The 26,533-nt window shown below is 40.7% G+C and overlaps 1 protein-coding gene and 1 long non-coding RNA gene across 2 annotated transcripts in view; one reads left to right on the top strand and one right to left on the bottom strand.

Annotated features, from left to right (window-relative positions):
- Positions 1–362: 362 nt before the first annotated feature.
- Positions 363–26,533, top strand: part of GK (glycerol kinase) — a gene marked incomplete at its 3' end in the record, with an annotated part of 35,171 nt that continues 9,000 nt past the window's right edge. Inside the window, exons 1-15 of the mRNA XM_083438832.1 lie at positions 363–862; positions 7,393–7,466; positions 8,640–8,746; positions 9,381–9,458; positions 10,560–10,639; positions 12,076–12,213; positions 13,774–13,883; positions 15,198–15,264; positions 19,629–19,664; positions 21,542–21,609; positions 22,723–22,765; positions 23,482–23,562; positions 24,366–24,444; positions 25,052–25,148; positions 25,411–25,534. Coding sequence (XP_083294958.1) covers positions 785–862; positions 7,393–7,466; positions 8,640–8,746; positions 9,381–9,458; positions 10,560–10,639; positions 12,076–12,213; positions 13,774–13,883; positions 15,198–15,264; positions 19,629–19,664; positions 21,542–21,609; positions 22,723–22,765; positions 23,482–23,562; positions 24,366–24,444; positions 25,052–25,148; positions 25,411–25,534 — 1,260 coding nt within the window. The 5' untranslated portion in view covers positions 363–784. The remainder of the gene's footprint in view (positions 863–7,392; positions 7,467–8,639; positions 8,747–9,380; positions 9,459–10,559; positions 10,640–12,075; positions 12,214–13,773; positions 13,884–15,197; positions 15,265–19,628; positions 19,665–21,541; positions 21,610–22,722; positions 22,766–23,481; positions 23,563–24,365; positions 24,445–25,051; positions 25,149–25,410; positions 25,535–26,533) is intronic.
- Positions 15,279–18,408, bottom strand: LOC310676721. Its single transcript, XR_014510698.1, has 3 exons — positions 17,499–18,408; positions 16,681–16,763; positions 15,279–16,575 (listed from the first exon to the last, which is right to left on the bottom strand). It is a non-coding gene; the product is annotated as an uncharacterized lncRNA (long non-coding RNA).

Genomic DNA, 26,533 nt, shown 5'->3' with positions numbered 1-26,533 from the left:
AAGCTACAGCTTCTTTAGTTTATAGGTAAATCCGGCACTGAACCCTATGTGTGCCCGCCTTGAAATGAAGCGCCAGGTCGATGGTGCCTACTTCCCAGGCCTGTTCGTGCGAGAGATTGCGCAGGTGCGCACTGACTCAGCGCACGTCTGAGGAAACCTTGCGCCCAGGTGACTGGGGGGGGGGATTCCTCTTTCCCGGACGGGACTCCGGTTCCGTCAGCCACCTGGCACTTCAGAGGCAGGCGACAAGCGGGGAGGAGAGCGCCGGGAGGAGGCCGCTCGCGGCGTTCTAAGCGCTTGCGCAAGGCAAGAGGCTCTTGCACCACCGACGCCGTCACAATCCACCGCCGCCTCTGCCCGGGGAGGGAGCGGCGGCGGCGGCGGCCGCAACAGCAAGCAGCAGGCGACGAGCCAGTGCAGCCCAAGGCCGAGGAGCCTCCAGTTCACGTCAGAGGCCCGGTGCACGTGACCGGTTAGCTCATCAGCCCCCATTCCCGATGCATTGGGCCGCTTCCTGTGGGGAGGGGGGGAAATAAGCCCGCCCTGCCCTCCTCCTCCTCCCGGCTCGCTGATTGGCGGCTGAGCGGCAGCGCGTCGGGCCAGCGCCCCCTTCCCCGCCTCCAGCCTCTGATCCGGGAAGCCACGCGCCGCTCTCAAGAGCGGAGGGCGCCGGCTCGGGAGTGTCAGTCTTCTGTCACTCTCGCTCCCGCCCGCCCTCGCCGTGGCGGGTGACAGGGTCGCCTAGGAGACGGGCCGGGGTCGTGCGCGCGGACGGAGCCTGCCCATGGCAGAGGCCCGGGGTGGGGCGATGGGCCCGCTGGTTGGGGCCATCGATCAAGGGACCAGCTCCACGCGCTTCCTGGTAAGCGCAAGCCGGCGAGCGGCCGCCTCCGGGGACGGAGGGGGATGATGGAGTGACAGGAGGAGGCGGCGGCGTGGTTGCCCTTGGTGGGAGCGTGGAGGACGGAGGCTGCTGAGAGGGGCTGGGCAGGTGCCAAGCGAGGTCTCCCCTTGCCCAGGCTCGCGGAGGGAAAATAGGGGGAAATGCCCTTGGTCAGCTAAAAGCGCCTTAAAAGAGGATGCCCCCTACACTGGGGAAGCTTCAGGGTCAGAGGGTTGCGTTTCGAGACCCGTACGAGCCCCAGGGCTTAAAAAGCAAACAAACCCATTATTTTGCTACGAATGAAACACATCTAAGAACAAATGATCAATGCCTCTTCTACCTCTCTGTCTTTACATATAGGGCTGCTGGTGTTGGCTTTGGTTTTTGTTTGTGTGTATGCCCAGGGGTAATTGGAGAAGGGGATATTGGCTTCTCCTGGAATAGAGAGCAGTCTGACATAAAGCCCTTTTCTCACTTTATCCCCTTAACTGTTCTGCCTTTTTCCTTGTCGTGCTGGGCAGTATGAGAGAAAGGGAGTTTCCACTCAGTCCTCTGATCTAGGGTGTGATGGACGGAAGCAGGCGTAAGAGCTTTCTTTTACGCTGCTGGCGTTTCTTATCCTACAAGCCACAGTGCATCATCCATTTGCTGTCTATGCTAGATCACCTGTAGCATGTAAACTCATAGGTTGGTGGATGGAAAAGTTTATATAGGGAAGAAAAAAGATGAGTAGAATCTGGTAACAACTTCTAACATTGTTATTCCCGTTTCTTGCATTATTAGTGTTGTACTAAAAAGTTTAGCTTGGATTCTGGGCAATTCCAGTGTGAATGAAGCCTCGGAAAACAGGTGCCACTGCTTCATCCAGAGATCAATATGCACTACAGGTAGTTGCATTTGTCAGAACTATGGTACCCTACCGTAAACCTCAAAGCTGAGGACAGTGAAATAAAAAATGGCTGGCAGGCAAGAAATGTCATCTTATACTTCACTCATGCACAGTTTGTATCCTGCTTAATCCAGTTTTGCAACTGTGGTGCTGTGCAAACTTGGGAATGTCCCTCTGAATTTGGAAACACAAGCATTTCTAAATATTGTTTTACATATAAGGTAAAATCTTGTTTGTGTTTTTCATGCAGACTGTACTTGTATAGGGCAGGCGATTTTGTATAATAAGGTTTTCACCAGATTTAAGGGTTAAATCATTGTTTTTAGTAACAATAATAATAATATTGGTCTGAACGTTCTCTCTTGTTCTTTAAGCATTCTCTTCACCCAACTTTTTTCTTTTCTTTCTTTGCTTTTTAAACTGGGCAAACATTCATAGAGGATCTGGCTAAAGTTCAGGAATCTGTTTTAACAAATATTATGAAAACAAATAAGGTTGAAATAGATTTCAGGCACAGTTGAAGTCAAGAGTGTATTGCTGAAGTGGAATCACATCATAGATACGAGGGATGTGTATCATACCATTAAAACAATTGTAGTGCATAAATGTACCAAAAAAAGTACTAATTCTGCACCAGAGTTTTAAATTGCTTTGGTAGGATTTTCATGCATTCTGCTTCCAGTTTGGCATGAAGTACAAGAATGCATTTGTCATTGTTTTATGTTCTTTTGAACATCATTTTGCTTGCCTGTATCAGAGTAACAGGCTGCCAGCTTTGATACTAACTTTGTGTGCATATGCAGCACATTTTAAGAGCCCATTCTGGGACACCATTGAACCTGCAAATTTCTATGAATTGCATATAAAATTCCATGAATGTGCATATAAAATTCCATGAATGTGTTTCCATAGACACTATGAAAGCATATGCTGTATTCTGAGGGGTAAATGCAACCCTGCAATATCATATCAGGATTATACCAAGTATGTGCTTGTCCTGAAACATCAAGCCAGCCATGGGTTTGATACTTCTTTTATGTTTTGTTTGTTTATTAATAAATTTGCAACCTGCCTTTCAGGATTTAGTGCCCTTCTAAGGTAGTGTCAAATTAAAATCTATATTATACCCCATTTACAGTGAGCAGTCAGACTTCATCAGAACACAGCTATTAATAGAACACAGACGGAAATTAAATGACTTTAAGAATTCTGTTGAAAATAAACAATGATAGGGCCACAGTTATTTCCACGAGTGCGGAAAGAAAAGTGCTTGGTACCCAAGCTGGCATCTCTTATTATGGACCAGAGAGCAGTACCTCAGAAGCTGATCTTAAAGCTTGAGCAAGCTCATACAGCTGCAGGTGATCCTCCAGATATCTTAGTCCCTACCCATTTGGGGTTTTAAGGCCAAAATCAGTAGTTTAAATTGGGCTCTGAAGGAGATAGGCAGCTGAATGTTTGTCGCCTTCTTGGCCATTAGACCCACTATTGGTCTTGTCTGCTCAATCTGCCGAAGTTCATATTTGCATGCAGGAAAAGTCCCTAACTCACCAAGGGTTTGAGACCCATTGCCTACCTTCACCTGGTTTAGCCGGCAAGTTGAAGTCATGCCCAGGTTGTGACTACTGTCACGTGCTGACAGTTTCTAGCAGCTACAGGTGAGAACTGAGTGGAGGATGGGGACAGAAGGTAGACAAACTACCCCAGAAGGAGCATGGCTTAATCTATCCTCCTTCTGAATAAAATAAAGTATAGAAAAATATGTTTTTAAACTTCATCCATTGGTTTTATATTGGAACTGAGTTTTTGTTTTTTATGTATACAACTCCTGTGTATATATTGTTATAAAACATCTTCCTGAAAAAGAAGTAATGGTCTTGGTACAGTAACAGGTGCAGAACACGCTTCTCTTATATGAAAGAGTTAATAGTCTAGAATTAGAGTAAAGTAAGTTCAATGAACCCCAAGGCAATGATTAACAACTGTTTGAGTACTTTGGAAGCATCTCCCTCTTTAGAAGCATTCCTAAACTTGCCTCTGTTGATCCTCACCTTTGAACTACATTAACTGAAAAGCAAATCCAAATTTAGAATAAAAGATTTGGTAGAGAATATTTAAATGAAACAGAATCTTTCACAAATAGTTCATAGACAAATAGTTCATACATCCACACTTCTTTGAGACTATTTGCTAGAGTACAGGATGTTTCTTTTAATGTGCCAACATGAGTTGAATTTCAGGAAGAACTCCTTTAGTCTTTTGATAGCAGGAGCTGCCTGAGGCCCTCCTGTGTTATTCTCTGCATTTCAGAAGGAAGCATTATTGAGGTCAGTCCACTGAGTAGAAAAGGTGGCTAACTTGTGACTCTTCAGATGTTCTTGGTCCAGCCAATGGCCATGGATGGTTGGAGCTGGAATCCAGCAACACATAGAGGACTATAGATTAGCCACCATTGCTGTATAGCAGACGTTTTCAACCTTTTTGAGTCCACGGCTCCCTTAACCAACAACATTCTTTCTGTAGTACCCCTGTGGGGCTCAGGAGCCCAGTTATGTCACCCCTTTTTCAAACACCCTCCCTTGTGGAGGCCTCGTCTCCTCTCCCCTCTCTTTGAGAGTCCTCCAGGCAGCAGCTGCTAAAATCCCTGGTCTCTGAGCTGCCTCCCAAAAGAGAGGTTCCTCTCAGAGGCAGCATTCACCTGCGGAGATTATAACCAGGGTTGCTGCAATAAACAGCTGTTCAAGGCTTCGGGAGGCAGAGATACAAAAGGGCATCAGAGGAGGGAGGGAAGGAAGAGTGACAGTGTTGTCTGCGGCACCCCTGACCATCATTCAAGGCACACCAGAGTGCCATAGCACACTGGTTGAAAACCACTGGTGTATAGAATTGCAGCCCTAGCTGCCCTAGTCCTGCAGTGATTCAGAGTTCACTAAAGATAATGGCCTGTTTTAAATGATCCACTTCCATCACCATTCTTATTAAACTATTCAGAAGCTATATGTGTTTCACAAGGCATGGTGTCCCGATTTGATATGAAACAACCATACCAGCAATGGTTCACCAATTTCATTTATGAAAGGAGGACTGGTTTTGATCAGATGAATTAAGCAAAGTTTCTAGCTGCAAATGTTTCCGATTGTGTTCTTTTTCCTTTAGGTGTCTCACCTTCCTCAGTAAAGTTTGGAGGATTTTAAGTAGCTGCAGGAATACAGTGGTACTTCTGGTTACAAACACCTCGGGTTACAAACACTTCGGGTTACAGACTCCGCTAACCCGGAAATAGTACCTCTGGTTAAGAACTTTGCCTCAGGATGAGAACAGAAATCGTGCGGCAACAGCAGCAGGAGGCTCCATTAGCTAAAGTGGTACCTCATGTTAAGAACGGTTTCAGGTTAAGAACGGACCTCCAGAATTAATTAAGTTTGTAACAAGAGGTACCACTGTATGTTTATCACAGAGAGCATTAGAAGTATTGGCGAACAATATTCCATGCTGTACTGTTTTCATCAGCAAACAAATTTTGTCATAGTGCTTGTAAAGAAGTGGGGGAAACACAGTGCAATTTTCACTTGAAATTACTCAGTAGTTTCTGAGACAAGAAACATTTCGACATGTTTGTCTAGACAAACATTTTAAGTGGCAGCATTACATTACATCTGTGGGACGCGGGTGGCGCTGTGGGCTAAAGCCTCAGCACCTAGGACTTGCAGATCGAAAGGTCGGCGGTTCGAATCCCCGCGGCGGGGTGCGCTCCCGTCGTTCGGTCCCAGCGCCTGCCAACCTAGCAGTTCAAAAGCACCCTCGGGTGCAAGTAGATAAATAGGGACCGCTTACCAGCGGGAAGGTAAACGGCGTTCCGTGTGCTGCGCTGGCTCGCCAGATGCAGCTTGTCACGCGGGCCACGTGACCCGGAAGTGTCTTCGGACAGCGCTGGCTCCCGGCCTATAGAGTGAGATGAGCGCACAACCCTAGAGTCTGGCAAGACTGGCCCGTACGGGCAGGGGTACCTTTACCTTTTTATTACATTTCTACTGTACCTCTACTCTTACTGTAATGGCCAGTGATTTTTATATAGCTATCATCGCCTTTCTCTTATTATTTGTAATCAAATTATGATTACCATTTAATTTGTATTGAAAAAATTCTTATACCTGTAGTTAGAAATCAAAGAGATGTATGCGCTCACAGATGTATGTGCATGTCCTAGATACCTCTATCAGATTTGGATTTTTATTGTGATTGATGTTACTCTTAATCAACTTCTTTACTCAGCTATCTGGGGTGGGTATCTGGAGTGAGTTGAAAAGGATTAAGCAGTTTTCCCTCTTACCGTAAAGCAAGTAAGGTTAGCCTGAATGGTTAGGACTACAGTAAACTGGGTTTCAGTTAACAATTCAGCAGAAGTTGCTGTTGGAGGCAGAGATCTCAAAGAGAGGCTGTTTTCAGGATAAAAATAACATCACAGATGTTAGACGGTAGACTCGTAATCTGGTGAACGGGGTTCGCGTCTCCGCTCCTCCACATGCAGCTGCTGGGTGACCTTGGGCTAGTCACACTTCTCTGAAGTCTCTCAGCCCCACTCACCTCACAGAGTGTTTGTTGTGAGGCAGGAAGGGAAAGGAGAATGTTAGCCGCTTTGAGACTCCTTCGGGTAGCGATAAAGCGGGATATCAAATCCAAACTCCTCCTCTTCTTATGTAAAAGCAGAAGATAAGGAACATAATTTCAGAATTGGCATGAACATGCAACCTTCTTGATGTTTTGAAGTGATTCGATGTCTTTTGGATTTTCATAACACGTTAGAAACTGCATAGAAAGCATAATTATTTGGACACTTGAGTGAGTTTGTGATTTATATAGGTTAGTAGTTTATTTAGATGAATAAATATGTACTTTGGGAAAGAATAATCAATTATGTCTAACCATTGATTTCAACATTTTTATCTTCAATGTCACTTAACAGTATAGATATAGAAATTATTTGAACTGATCTCTAAAATCTTAAAACAAATGGAGATTGTTATATTGTGATAAAGTTCAGCACCACTATAGTAAATAGATAATTAGATTATATTCCTGTATATGTACCTTAGTGTGTTTTTTTAAAAAAGCAATTTGACTCTTCACCCTGCTTTTTAATGGTGACTCAGACTTTTAGGGCGGTTTCCTTAATCTACCTATCTTTTTGACAGTAATCCTTTCAAAGGGAGGCTCCAGAAACTGCTGCTCCCTTTGTCTCCATGGATGATTAACCTTTCCTATCATTGCAAAATTGAGCCATATGGTTGCAAAAGCCATAATATAACTCATGGTCCAGAAGTCTCTGCTTCCAACTTATTTTTTTTTTTAATAAAAAAAAAACCTTCAGGTTCCTGTAACATGTGGTTTACTGGCCTCTTCTAGAGTTAAGCAAGTATTTCTTGCATCATTTTGCTCTTTGACAATTTTCTGTTATGTATAATATAGTCTTTGTTAAGGGAGTTAACTTCTGAATGCTACTGTCATCCCTGAAACATGTTTCCAAGTAACTGTTCGAGAGGCGGGTGCCAAGCTTCTTTGTCTGCCTCTCCCTCTAATTATGTTTTTACAAACTGGTTTGGTGTTCTTTTATGCATTACAGGTCTTTAATGCAAAAACAGCTGAGCTGTTGAGTTACCACCAAGTAGAAATCCAACAGAAATTCCCCAAAGAAGGGTAGAGTATTATTTTTTCTTTGCATACTTGACCGCTTGTCATTCAGGCTGCAATCCTAACCATATCTACTTGGAAGTAAGTCCCATTGAATTCAATAGAGCTTTCTCCCAGGTAATTGGGGTTAAGACAGCAGCCATAGTGTGATATTGTTAAACTTTAAACTACACGAGCAGAAAGTCACTTCCACTCTTCACTTTGCTTTGCCCCTGTGAATTTATGCCCATTGCTCTCTCTGACTGCAGCTAACCACTCCATGCCTTTCAGAAGTACACTGGAGACCACAGGGGGCTGTAGTGAGGAGTAGGAGATGGGAAAGACCTGTTTCTTGGGTGGTGTTTCATTCACATGTCTATGGATCCAAGCCTACATGTTCCTACTTAAGCCAGTGAAATGGTTTGTAGGCATATGAGGCAAAGTTTGGAAGGTGGAAGTCATTGCAATAATGTAATATACTTTTCTGTTTGTCTTTGTTACTGTATTTGTTTTTAATCAATAGTTAGCCTCAGTAGTGGGTGTTGGGCTGGGGTTGTGTTGCTGCAGAAGAGGCTGGAGTAGGTGGCGCTGGTGCATTGTGCCACACCAACCACTCTACTATCTCATTCCCCCCTCCCAACACCTCCCAGTAAGTAGTAGTACCATAACCAACCAGAGATCAGGTGAACAGAAGTGGCACTGGGTGTTTGTTAGCCTTGCACAACATTTTTTTAAGTTGGAAAAGTAGCAGCCAATCTCGTTTGCCTTTGACGTATGGGCTCTTCAGCTCTCTCTTCCTTTCTGCTTCTTAACAATTTTATGGTAAGAGGAATTACAGTAATGTTAAAAATCCACTAGATTCTGCTTCGTGACAAACTGGTTGGTACTAATTGAAAATGATGTTAGTAAATTGTCATTCATTTCAAATGCATTGGTAGCAGAGTTTCCCAAATTTGGGTCTCCAGCTGTTTTTGGACTACAGTTCCCACCATCTCTGACCACAGGTCCTGCTGGTTAGAGATGATGGGAGTTGTAATCCAGCAACAGCTGGAGACTCGTTTGGGAAACCCTGTGTTGGAGGAAACAGATGGGATTTCATGATATTTGTGTACATAATGTCAGATGCAAAATATAGATTTCTGATACTAACCTTGGTTTTCTCTATGCTTCTCTTCTCTATGCTTCTCTTATCTGTTCAAGGTGGGTAGAACAAGATCCAAAGGAAATACTACAATCTGTCTATGAATGTGTTGAAAAAACATGTGAGAAACTGAAACAACTGAATGTGGACATTGCCAGTATAAAAGGTATTACCCACATTTTCATAAAAATAATCATTTTTTAAAGCAGTGGTCAGAAAGGGCACATTTCTGAACTTTTCTTTAGGAATAAAACTGATATGTTAAACTATTAAAGCCAATGCAAGATGTTTCTGGAGTGTAGCTTATTGGTGTGTTGTTATTTTGTCAGAGTTTCCTTTCATAAGATGGGATAAGCTGGAAATGAGGAAATAAATAGGTTGCGGTTTGTGCAATGCTGTTCTGGAAACCCAAGGGAAGTGTGTGGTCTCTTGCACAGGGATTTCAGCCAACCCTTCTAGAAGGCAGCCTGCCTTCTTTATTTCTCCCCCATCCCAGATTAAGGGATTGCCCAGTGTAGCATTTTATTTGGTGCAAAGGGCTGCTGCTGAAAGCCAGTTCTGGTAAATTCTCTTGCCCCTCTGCCAAATGTGTGCACAGGAACACTTTGTGAAAACGTAGGTTTCTCTGGATCCTAACCAGTATCTTTATTCAGTGAGTAAATTGTATTAAGGGGGGGGGGTGGAATTAACAGGGAAAGTGTTTATACAATAGAAATTATGGAAAGTATTGAAATATTTCTAAAGAATGAAGTATGCCATGTCAAATCCAGCAAATGTTAAAATTTCGTTCTGTTTTTAAGCTGTTGGGGTCTGCAATCAGAGAGAGACCACTGTGGTTTGGGACAAACGAACTGGAGAGCCTCTCTATAATGCTCTAGGTAAGTATTTTTTTTAATAGGGATGTAGTTTTCCACTTGACTATGTGCTAATCATTTTATTTATTTATAATGGAGTATAGTGAACTTCCTGGAACTAATTTATCTTGGAATCCAAGTGAGTTGTATCCAACACGGCGCAAGCAGTAATCTACTTGCACAACAGGACTTCCCCTTCCTCTTCTCTCTCTGTACACCCATGAAATTTGCTCCAGAGGGTTCCCCAATCCTCTGTAGCAGGTTTTTAGAGTCCACATTGGGGCTTCAGGGGAGAGGTTGGAGGTTTTGTTTCGCAACTGGAAGTCTGTTGTTCCAGCTGAACAGCAGCATTGAACACAACCCTATGTCTTTTTCATCTCAGTATACATAGGGGGGAGGCATCAGCTTTGGGTCTGAATGGCATTAGCCTTTTGTTAACTGTTATTCATTCATCTGGTTGATCTAAATATTTCCAACAAATAGCCTGTTAAACTGTATTTGGTTCTTGTAGAATGTTGTATCATTGTGGTGCATATCACATGCTTTTAGTAGTATTTGCTCTATAGTAAGAGGGAAATACATTTTAAATGTCTTACTTGATTTAAGCTGATGTCAGCTTGTTAACCACTTCACAGTACCATGTTGCCTGCAACAAGCAAGAATTATCCCCAGGAAGGGATACTTTTATTATTTATTGTTCAAGTGGTCTGCGTGTGCCAGAACATTTAACACTTAATATGTGAGGACTTTTGCTCACGTATTTGCAAGCCTGGGTTGATTCTAATTATATTATAATTGCACTTTCATGAATCCTTTCATGAAAGGCAGATTTTTAAAAACCTTAAAAGCTATGACAAGGGGGTCAAAACTCTGTTTATGTAGCAGTACTTACTCATCCATACTACTTGATGAAAGGGAGAGGATAACACAGTCCGTAATGAAGCAAACCCCCCCCCCCCAAATTTAAAAACATTTTTCTGCTTCCATGGGAGAAATGCCAGAACACACAAGCTCTGCTTGCTGTGTAGAAGTTATTTGGAGAATAACTTCTCTGTGGTGGAAGCCTGAATTACTGAAATTTTCAGTAACATAACCCTATCACTTATGTTTGTGTTTGTATTATAGTGTGGCTTGACCTAAGAACCCAGTCTACTGTTGAGCGACTGCTTAAAAAAATTCCAGGGCACAATAAATCCTTTTTTAAGGTAAAATCTTTTGCTTTTTTAACAATATAGGGAAGTGATGTGTTGATGTGAGATTTTAACACATTGTACTTGTTTTGTAGTGAATACAGTGTAGGTTATCATAGCACAGGGATGGCCTAACTACTGTTGTCAATGCTCTAGTAACCTCTTGGTTAGATTAATGCAATGCGTTATATCTGGCTCTGAAGATGGTTCAGAAACTTCAGCAGCTGCAGAATTCAGCAGCCGGGTTGCTCACCTGGGCAAGATGGTTTGAGCATATTATACCAATCCTGGCCTGACTGTACTGGCTGCCAGTTAGTTTCTGGGCCCCATTTGAATTGCTGATTTTGACCTACAAAGCCTTAAACAGCTCAGGACCACAATACCTCAAGGACTGTCTCTCTCCATATGAACCTACTCCAATCCTGCGATCATCATCTGAAGCCCTTCTTCATATGCCTCCTTTGTGATGGGTCCAGAAGGTAGTAACACAAGAATGGGCCTTTTCTGCAGTGGATCCCTGTTTGTGGAATGCTCTTCCCAAGGAAGTTTGGCTGACACCTTCATTACACACCTTTAGTTGCCAGATGAAAACACTCCTCTTCAACCAGGCATTTGACTGATTAACATCTATGCTCTTTTAAATGTGTTTGTGCAAAGCAGGTTTATTGGCTTGCACATGGTGTGTGTGGGGGGAGTGTCTTGTTTTTTATGTTGTGAACTGCCCTGAGATCTACAGGTGAAGGGCAGTATACAAATTTAATACAGTAAATAAGAGTAAGAATAATTTTCCTTGAGAATACGGAGAAAGGAGAGCAGAAAGCATGTTTTTAAAAGCTGAAGGAAGTATATGTGTAATCACTTGTAAGAAGGGTTAAATTATTCCTCCTATGTGTGAAGTTAGGAACAAGTAGGATAGCAAGCATTCCTTATTTACTAAGAATATGAAACTACCTAACCCAAATTTTAATAGAAATAGATTATGATGCAAGACGTTATTTAATGACTTCACTGTCATCTATTCCAAGCTACACAGAAATTGCCCCTCAGTGTTAGCATATTTCCTAGATATTGCCAAAATAAAATTATTTAGGAACATATGAGTAAAACAGCCTCTTAACCTATTTGCTTTGAAAGCTTCCACTGTATAATGCAGGAGTTCTTTCTTTCTGATTGCCTCCATCATTATTTGCTTTCCAAACACAGACAGATAACCTGTATAAAACATGACCTTTAGAATATGTTTCTGTCTGTTTTGCTACGTGGCAAGTCTTCAAACTACCTGTTCTCTTGATCTTTGATCATGTTGGATTTTGGTACACGTAGGGTTTACAATACTAGAGAGTGACTGATGCTAATGACCCTTTTATTGTGTTTCTGCTGCAGATGAACCTTTTGTCATTTTTACTGCTGGTGTTTCTCCTTTATGTTCTGAAAATCTTTCATTTTTGCAGAATAAGACAGGCCTCCCACTTAGCACGTATTTCAGTGCTGTGAAACTTTGCTGGCTTTTGGACAATGTGAAGGAGGTCAGGCAAGCGGTTCAGGAGAGGCGAGCTCTGTTTGGTACCATTGACACATGGCTAATATGGGTATGTCTCAATAGGCTATATAGCAATCAACTTCTTTTGCTTTATACTTTCTCAATTTTAATCAAAGAACATTCAACGTTTTCTAAACAGGAAATCAGTTTTCACTGCCACCTCATCAGAATCATACATGTGCCTATATAATCTGCCTCCAACATTATTTGCAGCAGAATGTAATACACCTGAATAAAATGGGTGTACACACCTTCCCCTCGCTTGTCTCATGAAGTATCACGGTGCTAATGTTTTATTTTGTGAACTGCCCTGAGATCTTTTGGTGAAGGGTGGTATATAAATTGAATAAAAATAAATATAAATAGTGTGTGTCAGATACAAATAATCCAAGGGATCATGGCTGCTACCCTTCCATGCATTCAGTGAATACAGTGGGATTGTGCATGCCTAGCTACACACACCTAGCAGATGCATGACTGACTTAAGGATGAAAGGATACTAAAGTATTTACGGCTCCTGCACTTAAAAGGCAACTTTGGCCAATTAGGCTTCTTGATCATGTGAATCATACTCTTTCACATTAATGCTGAATTTGTAGCCATGCCAGGGAATGAGGAATGGACAGTGGGTGTGATCCTGCTTCTCTCTCATGCATTCATTGAACACATGGAAAGTGAACATGTACATAAACCTCTAAGATCTTGCATAAGAGTAAAATTCCAGTACATGTCCTAGAAGCAGGAGTTTTCAAAAGCATTGCAGCCATTAAAAATGGGAGTTCTAATGACCGCCTTCATTGTGTCCCAGAGAAAAGGGGTAGCTGTGTTATCTACATTGTTTTCCTTAAAATAATATTGAAGGGCTTTCAAAACATTTTCTCTGGCTAGAGAGTTTGTAAGTAAAGCTGGTTGGAAAGACCAAGTTGGTGAACTATGTTTTTCCCCTCCCAGATGGAGAGTAACTTCAGCCAGGGTATAGTCAGTGATTTTTATATTTCCAGTATTAGTAGATGTGACTGGTGGGATCAATCAAATGCAATTTGGCCTAGACTGTGATGTATAGCAGTTAGAACTAAATGCAAAACTGAAACCGTTGGGGTTTTGTTCACTCCAAATGTCATATAGGCCCCCTTTCTGTGATGTTTTCAATAAACTGTATGAGTCCTTGATCTTTTTGCTCTTGCCTTTGAAGAAAGATTTGCCTTTGAGGAAAGGTTTGCTGTATTATTCTTGCATATATATACTACATTGAGATAACTGTTCCTATTAAATCTGAATACTGGGGCCCTTAAACGATCATGACATCCTCAGAAACAGCCTTGGTGTCTACCAGTACTCCCTGCCACTCCCTATTTTATTTTAGTTTAATGAGGGTTTTTTGGGGGGAGGGTAAGCATCACCAGTTTTTGTTCTATAGTGATTATAACTGTTTCTTATATTTCTGAATATGCCCTGTGAGCAGGAAAAGATTGGGGATCCTTGACCAAATTCTTTAAATATAGTAAGAGTGAACAGTTGTCTATCAGATTTCCAACTTCCATTTCTACGGAAGCAGTGATGAGCTTCTAGTTTTACTGATCTGTCTTTGCTTTTTTTTTTTTAATTTAAGAGTTTGACAGGTGGAAAAAACGGAGGTGTTCATTGCACTGATGTAACCAATGCCAGTAGAACAATGCTGTTCAACATTCATTCGTTAGAATGGGATACTGAACTCTGCAAGTAAGTAACTTGTCTGTCCATCTTCTTCAGTGCCTAGATTTACTTTGACCATCTTCAAAAAGCCATACTGACGTACAGGTTTCTAAGCAGGTTTACTTGAAAATAAATTCTATTAGCTGAGTGGCACTTGGTCCTACTAGTTGTTTTTCCAGGGTCACATGCAAAAAACTTCTAAATGGTCTGTGTTCTGAAACTAAAGAACAAGTTGTTGCTTAATAGCAACGAGTTTATCTGATTCCGGCTTTATAATAGGGATCCATGTGGAGCTGTATGTGTTTGAAAGATTAGTACACAATAGATTCTGCAGCCATTATTGCTTATAGTAAAGGTTCAAATCCAGCTTGTCAAATGGTAGGTGGTCACAAGATGCATCACAATTCTGTGCAGAAATCATTCTATAGCTGTAAAATATGGGGCATGAAATCTCATCTGAATTAACCATTAGACTCTAAACTGGCAGGCCTCAAAATGTTATTGGATTACATCTACCATCATCCCTGGCCATTGACCATGCCGGTTTGGGGTGGTGGAAGTTGGAGTCCAACAACATTTTCAGGGCCACAGGTTCCTCTCCACTGAGTAAAACTGATGTTCACTTCTTCCTCAAATTATACAAGACTCACTTTTAAAAATTCATTTCGCACTGTGTTTAACACACTTTAATCAAATTTAATCTGAGAGTGTGGAATTTCAATTGGTTAGGTACAACCAAACATTCATTCATGGATTTTCTGATGGGAGCAGTTAATTCCATAACTGAGAGAACACTTGGAATTAATTGTGAAATATTTGGTGGCATTTTTCTACATCACAGCTAGCAAATAATTCTGTTTTAACCTTTGAGAAGTGAAAGTAGTATTGTCGTTTATTAGTAGGATACATAAAATTGTCACTGCTGGCTGCTTGTAAACTCTTCTTGAGGCACCTGTAGCGATGGGGAAGCTGATCATTGAAGCTGGGAGAGATGCACACATAAGCTCAGGTCAAATCAAGCTCCAGAATAAGTAAAAAAGAGAGTTATGCATGAAGTATTTACATATACACATCATGAGGGCTTGCAAACCTTTGCAACAATTTTTAAACAAATGATAGCTTTATTAGCTAAGGAGAAGCTCAAGTGGGACCTCTGTTGGCCACACAAAGTTTTAGTTTAGTTTTAACCAATCAGAAGAAGCATTTAAGTGGACATTTCTTGTTTTGAGGCAAACATTATGGGCCCCATATATTCTCCATCCACCCCCAGTTCAACTTTTTAATTAACAACCATGAATAATTTTGTATTAACTTTTGGAAAATGTTGGGTTTCCTTCCCAGATTTTTTGGAATTCCTATGGAAATACTTCCCAAAGTGCGGAGTTCCTCAGAGATCTATGGATTGATGGTATATATACAACTTTTCCTTAAATTCTTTTAGTTTAACAACATATGTGTGAATTGTGCCTTCTTAATATTGATCGAATAAGCTGGATAACTCAGTTCTGTGAAAAAGTTATTTTTGTAAAACAGGAGAAGGAATAGCTTTTAAATTGGACTGTTAACTACCCTTCTTGAGAAAAGTTACATTTAGAAGATATAAGTTACTGTACAATTTTGTTTAAATCTCCCAATATTTTATATCTTATGAAATTATTGTTTTTTACGGAAAACGACATATGGAATTTTTGAACTGGCATAGAAATATGTATCGGTGTTCTTCCTTAACTAAGGCTGCAATCCTAACCTACATTAACTAGAAATAAGCCCCACTACATTCAGTAGGAGTTACTTCTGAGAAGACATGGTTAGGGCTGGGCTGTAAGTTGGGGCAGAGTCCTGCAGAATTTGTGCATGTGGGCGGCTATCAACGAGGTGTGTGTCAGGTTTCTGAAGGCTGAGTGTACATTTAAATCAGCTGAAGGACAGCAGGTTGTAGAAGGCTGTTATAGACACTTCCACTAGGATCTAAGGTCAACTTCTCTAATGTTACAGTTGCAGCTAAGGAGTTAATATTCTACAAACTTAAATGTTAGTGTAGAAAGCTGCTGTCTGAAATATCTTTACCATGTTCCTAGTTAGTGACTCATTATGAGCATTGGAAGAGTCTTGAACCCTTTCCCTGTAAAGACGCACCCCTTCTCACCCTAGGAAGCCACTGGCAATCAGTGCACAGGCTGAACTCCTGCTATGTATGCTGATGTTGGGCCTTAGCAGAGTGTGGGGTGGAGACTGATGGGGGCTGAAGCACCATACATGTATGGGCTATGGGAAACAGCTCAGTGGTGATTCAGCATGTCTGGTTCACTATAGAACACTCTGGATATGTTTTCCATCTGAAGATCAGCTACCGTAATGTTGATTTGAAAGTTCTGTACAATTATGAACTGGAAATGGTCTAAATTTTATTAAAGAAGTGATTGTTAAAATGGGTATAAAATGACAAGACACAATATTCTGTATTCCCAGACTTGGCTTGTAGAACAGTTTGGCAGGAGCCCTCTTTTTAAACAAGTACTGCAGCTCAGTTGAGTCACTATCTAGAAGAAACTTTGACCCTCGTTCCCAGATTAGATAAAATCTTATCAGCGAATACTATATGATAATATGCAATTATCCAATTTAAATTAGTTTATGAATTCTCTTCACAAGAAAAGTATTCCAGCTTCGTGGACGGGGTGTTTTTCAACAGTGTGGCCCAAATCTCCTTTTGTGACCTCTGCAGCTCAAAAAAAGAAAGAAAGAAAAAGCCATTTGCTTTAGACTCCAGTTTCTGAACTACCTTTAAATGGAAAGTGTTTGTGAAAGCAATAGAAATACTCACAAAAATTACTTGATACAGCTGATCTGTTGCTTAAAATGAAACAAATTGTACTTTCATTTCCCTCAAGTAATAGCCTCTCTGCTCTGTATGAGAAAGAGTGTTACTGGTGAATAGAGTACTGGTATCGGTAGTGGCCTTTTAAAATTAATTTAAAGCATTTGGCTTGTTTACAAGAATAAAAAATAGAGCCATAACAGTGTCTTGAATACAACATAAGCCATTGTGAATTCCTGTATTTCATTGTGGGATGTTTAGGGGAAGGTTGCAGACTTTTAAAAACAAAGTGCTTGGCAAATAGTCTCCAACTGAACTGAAAGTGTTTCTGTACAAAAATACTTTAACCCAAATTAGGGTGGCTAAACTTTCAATATTGTGAGTCTTGCACCTTCAATTGAGTCTTCAATTTTAATAATTGAAGAAGAGAAGAAATGGTTGCCAGTACAGCTTATCACAAGAACAGTAAAAGCTGCCTTCTCCCTTCACTTACTTGTCAACTATTAACAATGCAGGATCTCAAATTTTGAAAGGTTTGGCCTCTGATATCAGTAATCTGATATTACTGTTAAGTAAGTAACTAGGGCTATATACTTTGAGTCATTTGAGAATAGAAGAGTGAAGTTCATTACTTTGAGTTCTAAACCTTTTGAATGTTTGCTTCAAAGTGTGTAGGTCTGATATTCATTTTACCCCAAACAGCAATTTATAGGAGGAGAATTGACTACTAGACTACCAAGCTTTGAAACTGTGAACTTGTTTGTCTCTCTTCCCCTCCTCCCTTCCCACTACTTTTCTCGCTGACTATAGAAAATCTCCCTTACCTTGGTGAGTAGGATTTTGTTAGGATGTCCCCTACTCACATATCCATCCATTTCTGCTTAGATGCAGTGCATTTCTTTAGGGGGAATCCTGTAGCTTTTTGAAAGGGATTGCGTCAGGTGGCATCCTCAAATCAGACCGACTGAATCTGAAGCTTTTATTAGTGGTTCTGTTGAGGTGTTTACACTCTGCACCTGCTTAAAAAAAGTTAAAATGGGAAACTACTATTTCTCACTCCTAACTTTCCTTGTGAAAGATTGTATGAATTGAGGGCAAAAACACTGAAGAGGAGGAATACTAGTTTATGGTATATATCTCATCTCACCTTCAAAATGCTATTTAATAAGGTATCCCCAAATGGAAATGCACTGACTGTACTCTCTGCATGGCTTCACTGAAGTGCTACTGCTTAGTGTACATACACACACATGCACACACACACAATGCACCCTGCAAAAAAAAAAGCTGGTTTTGACGTGGGTGGCTTGGTGGGTACTAGGTGTTGGCATGCCTGACTGTTTGCAAGCACACAAACATGTATTTCTTCTTTCTTTTTCAAGAAAACATCACAAACTGTTTGATGGTATCTTACAAAATGATATCTCCTGTGTGTTCTTCCGCTAATACTCTGCCACACACCTGTATGTTAAGCACTGACCTCCCATTTTGAAGCATGTTGTTTACCATCTTATTGTAGCCCCACGTGTTATCAAAAATCAAGTCGTACTCTGTGCTGTGCTTTAATATGTGTATAAATGGTAGAGCAAACATTCGCTCTTCGATGAACTGAGGTGTAGAAAAGAGACTGCCACACTTGCGTTCCTTGACTGAGCAGAAAATGGAGGGCTGGGCAGGGATGTGGGAATCAAGAACGGGCCTCCCATTCAACCTCCTCTCTCTCTTGTATTTGCCCAGTTATATGTACCTTGCAGTCCTGATAAGTTGGTTGTTATTGTACACTGTTTTGGGGCGGCTCATCCCATTTTGCCACCTGAGGCGAAAAGAGGAGTTGCCTCTCCTCACTTCTCTGGTGGCAGGCGCCAGCGCCACCATAGGTGCCTCCCACCCCACCCCATTGCCAGAGAAATGAGGAGAGGCAGTAGCGAGAGCTCACTGGAACCGTCGCCACAGCTTCTCCTCACTTCTTTGGCGGTGGCAGCAGTGGGTGGAGTAAGTAGTAGGCAAGCACTAAAGTGGGATTTGCCACCTCTGGATCTGAGGCACTCACCTCAGTGTGCCTAATAGTGCACAAACATAGTGTTACCATCTGCCCCTTAGATTATTTCTTCTCTCCCCAAGTCATTTCCAGTTTAGATGTGCTCGCTGTGTATGTGGCCTATTTCACAGTGATACCAGTGGGCATATAGAAGTAAAGTCGTGCTGTGGCTGTCATATAACGCATTTTCCTGCTAAAACAGGAACCAGTTATCGCATCCTGGTTTCAGCCAGAGATCAATCATATAATGAACAATGTTAGAATTTTTGTGTTTTTTAATCTAAATATACATATAGATGGTCTGATATTCTATTTGTAACTAAAATCCACTATTCTGCCGTTAATTGTAGTTTTCCGTCATCTGGAAATATTGTACTGTTTGCATATGCACAGTGGATCCGTTGCTAACTTGTACCCTGTTATACTTATTTCTGTTTCCGTTATGGAAGAACAATATGTTGTAATTCTTATAATATTCAGGATTTGTAGCTTTTAAAGACTCCATAACCTTTATCTTTGGTACCTGTTGTTTTTTTCCCCCCTCTCAGAAGCTATGGAGTTTGAAGAAACTGAATACAAATTAAAATTGTCCCTTTGCCTTGTGTGGGAAATTATATATAATTGAGTAGTAAATTATTATTCCAGCTATATAATAAAGGCAGGTTTCTGTGGTGCTCTAGTACAAGAGGGACTCTGCTGGACAGACTGTGTGTGAGAATATATGCATACAGCTCAACAGCGTTCAGTATACGCCAGGATCTTTATTTTTAACAGCATTGATAGACTTGCTTGACTATGGCTTTGATGTTTTCTAGCTGTACATTGCTTTGGTTGTTCTTTAAATAATGGAAAACCTACTAGATGAAAATTAGTGATGTTGAATCACCTTTTCAAAAATGTATTTGTTTTGCTATAGAGTTCTGGAGCTTTGACTGGCGTACCAATTTCTGGGGTGAGTTCCCTGATCATGTTGTAATTTATTGGTACAATTTCTGAATACAGTGGAATGTGTTATAGACATTATTTTATTCTTTTAAAAATGGAGGGGTGCAATCAGTAGAAACTACATGTCTAAAGTATCAGTTGTATATGCTAGTAAAAATAGGTTTAAGCTGTAATCCCATATACACTTACCTTGGAGCCCATTGAGCTCAGTGGGACTTGTTTCTCAGTAGACTCATATAGGATTATGCAGTAAGTAGACAATTGAAAACATAACTAGCATCTAATGTGCCCAGCCTCAAGCCTGGAGCAGATGGTGTAACTACAACCAGTTACTGTGGAATTAAATAGATGCTTCCAGCCAGACCTAAGTGCCAATAACTTTCATTTTAGGGGTTTTAAATGGTGTTCCAATATCATGGGACACAAAGGATAGCAGAATACAGTGTAGAAACTGAACCTTTCACCTCTCTCCAGCCTCTGTGATGAAGGAAGGAAGGAAGGAATGGAACAAGTACTTGCCTCCCTTCCTGCCTGAAACGTATCTGCATAGGAGCTATGCTGCCTGGTGTAGATTACCCAAATTACCAAGAAAAAAGAGTGATTTAAGTTTCCTATACTATAATTCACAAGTTTCCAGAGCAACAAATTTTCAGACAGGATTGATGAAAGTCAAAAATTTGAATAAGATGTAAAAGTAAGTTTAATTACTGTTGAAAATTATATGTTAAAAAAAACCTAATAAAAATTATATTTAAAAAACTCAACAAATTTTAATTGGTTGCAGCAACAGTTAAAACAAGCAAAAACAAGTCTTTAGACTACCTAAGAGCACAGAGGTCTGGTCATAAAGTTCACGTATTTCTTGCACTACACTACTTATGTCTGCTAAGACACAAGGGGTGCAATTGTGAAATAAATGGATTTGCTTGGCCCTCTACTAATTCAAAAGGCATCTGACAAAATCACAGAAGGGAATTGTAGCTTTTAGCTTTTATGTAAAAGGCTAATTGCCCAGAATTTTCCACAAGTAAGGATAGTGATTACTTGGCAAAACAGTATTTTTCCATGAAAACAAAGTTTTCTTTGAGGATCATAAATATTTATTATTTACACAATAACTGTATTGTATCAAATGCTTGCCCTCAAGTCTTTTTTTCCTTTCAGGAGAGAGGGAGGATTTTCATAGTGATGGATATAGTTAAAAAAAAAAGTGCAGAATGTTTTTTTTAAAAACTATGTTGTTGTTGAAAGCAGCATTTACAGCACACTCCTATACATGTTAACGTAGAAGTAAGTCACACTGAGTTTGATAGGACTTGCTCCCAGGTAAGCGTGTGTAGCATTGCGGCCTTAATGTAAACAGAATTTTAAAGGCAAACATCTGATTTCATTCTTTTGGAAATGGGCATTCTGTCCATTTCTTCCTCTGCATTTTTGTTTGTTTGTATGTATTGGTATCGGTGCTTCCAAACTATTCTAGATCTGCAAGAGGCCAATTTTTTTTCCCCAGTTGAGAGAAAGCTAGTTTCCCCTAAGGTTTATTGAAACTGGTTATGTGAGTTTTGAGCATGCTCATTTGAAAATGAAGGAGGTCCTGTGGTAAGATAACCTTCAGGGGAAAAATATTCAACTATCCAGAACAAAAGTTTGTCGTTTATTTATGTATTAAATTTATATATGACTCGTCATCCAAGGATTATAGGGTGCTTTACAGTATAATAGTTCTCCAATCTGTAGTGCCATTGGTGTGTTTCTTTCTGTAAAAAGTATTAGCGAGACAACGGGACTTTAGCTGAGCCAAATTGTAAACAAAATAGATCTACTTTAAAAATTAAATATGCAGGCATACTTTGACTGAAGTCAATGAATTATATGTACTTCCAGTGCTTAGGTGACCAGTCTGCTGCTTTAGTGGGACAAATGTGCTTCAAGGATGGTCAAGCAAAAAATACGTAAGTTTAACCTGAGAACTGACACCTACATCATTGCACCCATAGAGCTGATACAAAGGGGGGCGGTGTTAGAGGATCAGCCACTTTTAAGAATGCACACTGTGGGATAGCCAGTGTAACACAATGGGTATGTGATGAAACTGTGAGTCAGGAAGATCCTACTTTGATTCTCACCTCTTGCAAGAACTCCTCCATTGTGGCTTTCCAAATGTTGGACCCCAGCTCCCATCAGCCCACAGACAATGGTCAGGATTGATGGGAGTTATAGTCTAACAACATCTGGAGTGCTACATGTTTCCAAATCTTGATAATAATGAATCAGATTGATGTTTTTTTAATTAACTTGCTACATAATTTAAAATGCATTTGAAATACCTTGCACACTTGTGTAAGAGTACATGGCCTGTTCTCCTTCCCCTTCAGTCTATTTCTTTTAGCTGTACTTCAGATCATGACAGGCCCAGCAGATGAAGAAGAACTGGGTTTCTAATAAAATAAGTGTCCTGGGCTAAACATAGTCAGGGAATAGGAGGTTCTGCAGTGCCTTGGTTGGAAAAGCACTCCATATCCCCACCCATCCCCAAACCCCAACCTTATTTCCTGCAGCTTTTTGAATGGACTTTAAAATCGGAAGTACACATGAGTCAGTCTACCCAACAGGCTGGCCACATTTCTCCCTGGCTAGCACACACAGCAAACTAAATATGCAGACTAAAGCTTGCCCCATAATGCTCCATACAGAGGATTACAGAGTATGTTTCAGTGTGAATTAGGGAAGCTTGGCCTCCCAATTTGACATATATACATAGGTACATACGTACACCAATCCTGAATGCAGTAAGGGCAGTGGTAGTGGCTGGAAGTGGAGAAAGAGGGAAGATTCCATTGCTTCCCCAATCCATTGTCAGCTGGTTTGCCACAATTCAGCCAGTCTTTGCTAAACTAGTTACCCAATTATAGCCATTTTTATGCAGAGGAGTTGTCCTATTATACCAACATTCCAGTTATGGTACTACTGTTTTGATATTCCTAGTCATTTTATGGCATGGCATACGTCTGATTTCTTATGCTTCATTTTGTAGCAAATAATAACTTTTGGTGTCTGCACTTCAGGTATGGAACAGGCTGCTTCTTACTCTGCAATACAGGTCAAAAGGTTAGTGCTGGGAATTAAACGACTTGAAACCCTGGCAAATTGCTACTTTCCCCAAAGAAATAGCTCTCGCTGTGTAAAACTCCCTTAAAAATATTTTTGTTGTGTCCTACAAATAAAATAGGGACGCGGGTGGCGCTGTGGGTTAAACCACAGAGCCTAGGACCTGCTGATCAGAAGGTCGGCGGTTCGAATCCCCGCAACGGGGTGAGCTCCTGTTGTTCGGTCCCTGCTCCTGCCAACCTAGCAGTTTGAAAGCATGAAATGCAAGTAGATAAATAGGTACCACTGTGGTGGGAAGGTAAACGGCGTTTCCGTGCGCTGCTCTGGTTCGTCAGAAGCGGCTTAGTCATGCTGGCCACATGACCCGAAAGCTGTACGCCGGCTCCCTCGGCCAATAAAGCGAGATGAGCGCCGCAACCCCAGAGTCGGTCACGACTGGACCTAATGGTCAGGGGTCCCCTTTACTCTTTACAAATAAAATAAAGGTGTTTTTTTCTGTGCCTATATTTTGTATAATTTACATTCTCACTTGAGCTTAAAATATTCACAAGCATACCTTGTTTAACATGAAGGTCCCAAAGAGGAAATGTCTTGTGCTAGAATGCTATGGGCAGTTGGGCAGTGTTTAAGATAACAGCCAAGGGTAAATTAATATGATAGAAATAATTAATATTTTCTAGATCAAGTAATTACGTATTTTTTCTTTTTGTTTCCAGCCTGCAATTTCTGAACATGGCCTTCTGACTACAGTGGCGTACAAAATGGGCAGAGACAAACCTGTGTATTATGCATTAGAAGTGAGTATAATTATTTTTCATATACTATGGGCTTTTGAAGGTGCCAAGTTGTTTCTTTGGTTTGTAATACCAAGAGGTGGACTACCGTATATGTACTATCGATGACTGCAAACCTACTACAAAGGGCTTGGGTCATTGATGCAAGTTAGGTGTTTTTTGTTTGTTTGTTTTGTTTTGGCAATATTATTATTATTATTATTATTAGTAGTAGTAGTAGTACCCTGCCCATCTGACTGGGTTGTCCCAGCTACTCTAGGCAGCTTCTAACAAATATAAAGATACAATAAAACATTACACATTGAAAAACTTCCCTGTATGGGGCTGCCTTCGGATGTCTTCTAAAGGTTATATAGTTACTCATAGGGGTAGGGGAGGCTCTGATGTCAAAGGGCAATGTTCTGTAACTCCACAAAAAATTGACTTGGTAGAGGCTGGTTCATACATGCATATCTGTTACTTGATTTAAACTGAGTTGCTTTGTGCTTGATGACTGGCAGCTGACTGTGAATTTCCTGCACTGAAAAGTTTTGTGCTAAAGGTGAGGTGATACTAAATCATTACAGGCTATGAAGCAGATTTGTGACCGCTCGTGTTGGCTGCCTGCCCTAATGATGTATGTTTCTGGGACTACATCCTCAGCATCTTCTTTTAAGTCTGAGACTCCTTTAATTATGAGCCCTGCACCTTTAAGAATTCCAAAACTGTGAAAAAGGCATGACATGGTTTTGCGTGTTGCCTTTCATGATTTGCTCTAAGAGTGAGAGTGAAGTAACAAAACACATTAACTTGCCCTTTTCGTGTAGGGCTCTGTTGCCATAGCTGGTGCCGTTGTACGTTGGCTGAGAGACAACCTCGGCATTGCAAAGTCTTCAAGTGAAGTTGGTGAGTATCAATAACTTGGAGTAGCTTATTTTAGTGAAGAGTTGCTTGATCTTACCCTTGCCTAGGATATGTCAGTTTTAAGGACACAAACTGTGGCATGCATTTGGTATTAGAAAACTGGTAATATTCTTTGACATTTATAAAACCAAATGTCGGGAACAGGTGTATGAGTTTAAATGGATACATGTAGATTTGCATCCTTTTATTGCTTTTGGAAATAGAAATCACTACGTTACAATATCTTACTTGGATACCGCTAGTAGGAGCAGATTTAAAAAAAAAAAAAATAATAATAGCAAGAGTTTTCAGTGCTATCATTCACTAAGGCTTTTATCCTGGGCGTATGTCCCATTGAACTCAGTGAGACTTGCCTTTGAGTAGACATATGTAGGATTGTAGTGCAAGACTTCTCTTTTATTTGAGACAAGAGTTTTACTTTTTGGCATGCTGCTAGATGCCCAGGAATGGTCTTGTTCTTTGATGCAATTGTAATTGACCTTTAATTGTAACATTTGAGTAATAAGCAACTGACAAGTGTAATAAATAGCAATAAATGTTATTTGCTCCTGCTGCGTGAAGATAAACTCTATTTTGGCATTGGTTTTAGAGAAACTTGCTGCTGAAGTGGGCACTTCTTATGGCTGCTACTTTGTTCCAGCATTCTCAGGATTATATGCACCATACTGGGAACCCAGTGCAAGAGGGTAGGTATATCAGAACAAATGTTTAACTTCAAGAATTTCAGGAACTGCCAATATTTAATGTTATCCATTCTTAAGTAATTAGGCCAGATACACAGTGGGATGTTGTGCATCTTGCCAATATGCACTTCTTGCCAGCTGAGAGGGCAGTGTGCCACACCAGCCACTGTGCGTTATAGGGGGTGCTGTGGCAGCCACGTGAGTCTTTAAAAGAAGGTTTGTTTAGTCTTGATGGTAGATTTTGCTTTCCTTTTTCCTTCTACAGAATTATCTGTGGCCTTACTCAGTTTACAAATAAAAACCACATTGCCTTTGCTGCACTAGAGGCTGTCTGCTTCCAAACACGAGAGGTATGGATGAAGGGTGCCATTAATGCTGCTTTGATGGCAGTGACAAACTTCTTTTTAAAATAATAATAATAATAATGAGTTGTATTTTGTATGATTCAGATGATTTAAATTGTATAACCTCAAAAGTTTGTTGGGAGGGTTGGCAGAACCAAAGGTCTCAAGTTGTTCCGTATGATTTAAAGACTAATGTTAGTAACCAGGTCTGGTTCTTTCAATAGGCAAAGTGTGAGGCAGTTGATTTTGGGCGCCATGAAAGAGCATTGGAAGTTTAATTATTAATTTATTGCTGTGTTTTTAATTCCAGGGAGAGACAGTTATGGAATTGTCTGCCTCGAGTACCAAAATAATTTGGCTAACCTTGGACACTATGCACCTTGACTGTGGGCAGAGCATAGTATTTGCTGTTCTGCCTCAGGCAGCATAATGTCTTAAGCAGGAGCTGCTAGTATCATGAGACTAATCTGTGTACCTTGAGAAGAATTATTGTCACAGACTGGAGCATGAATTTAAAGGCTTTGTTTTTTAACTTTAAAAGCATGTGGAACATCTTTCTCTTCCCTAATACTACACACACACACACACACACACACACACACGGGTGTCTCTGACTTCAGAATATATTTCCATGGGCCACCACACCTGACTGCCTTTGAGTTGTAGGACATTTAATCTTCTGGGATTTTTGCTCAAAATGCAGATGAAATTGTCAAGTTTTTTCCACTTTCAATCCCCGCCCCCTGCAATTTCTTAAAGATTTGATTCATTTCAGCATATGCCTCAGGGCATGGTGTTTCTACAAAATAAATTAGAATGCCTAGTTTGGCCTTGTAACTTTTATTTCTTTAAACAGCTATGTTCAAATAAGGCAGGCATGGCCAAACTTGGCCCTCCAGATGTTTTGGGGCTACAACTCCCATCATCCCTAGCTAACAGGACCAGTGGTCAGGGATGATAGGAATTGTAGTCACAAAACTTCTGGAGGGCTGAGTTTGGCCATGCCTGAAATAAGGCATCCTTGTGTGTGCTTCTTAAATTTAA

Source organism: Podarcis tiliguerta (assembly GCF_965153285.1).
Source record: "Podarcis tiliguerta genome assembly, chromosome: 4".
Taxonomy (NCBI): domain Eukaryota; kingdom Metazoa; phylum Chordata; class Lepidosauria; order Squamata; family Lacertidae; genus Podarcis; species Podarcis tiliguerta.
Note: the sequence above shows the minus strand (reverse complement) of the source record. Positions and strands in the feature narration are given on the sequence as shown.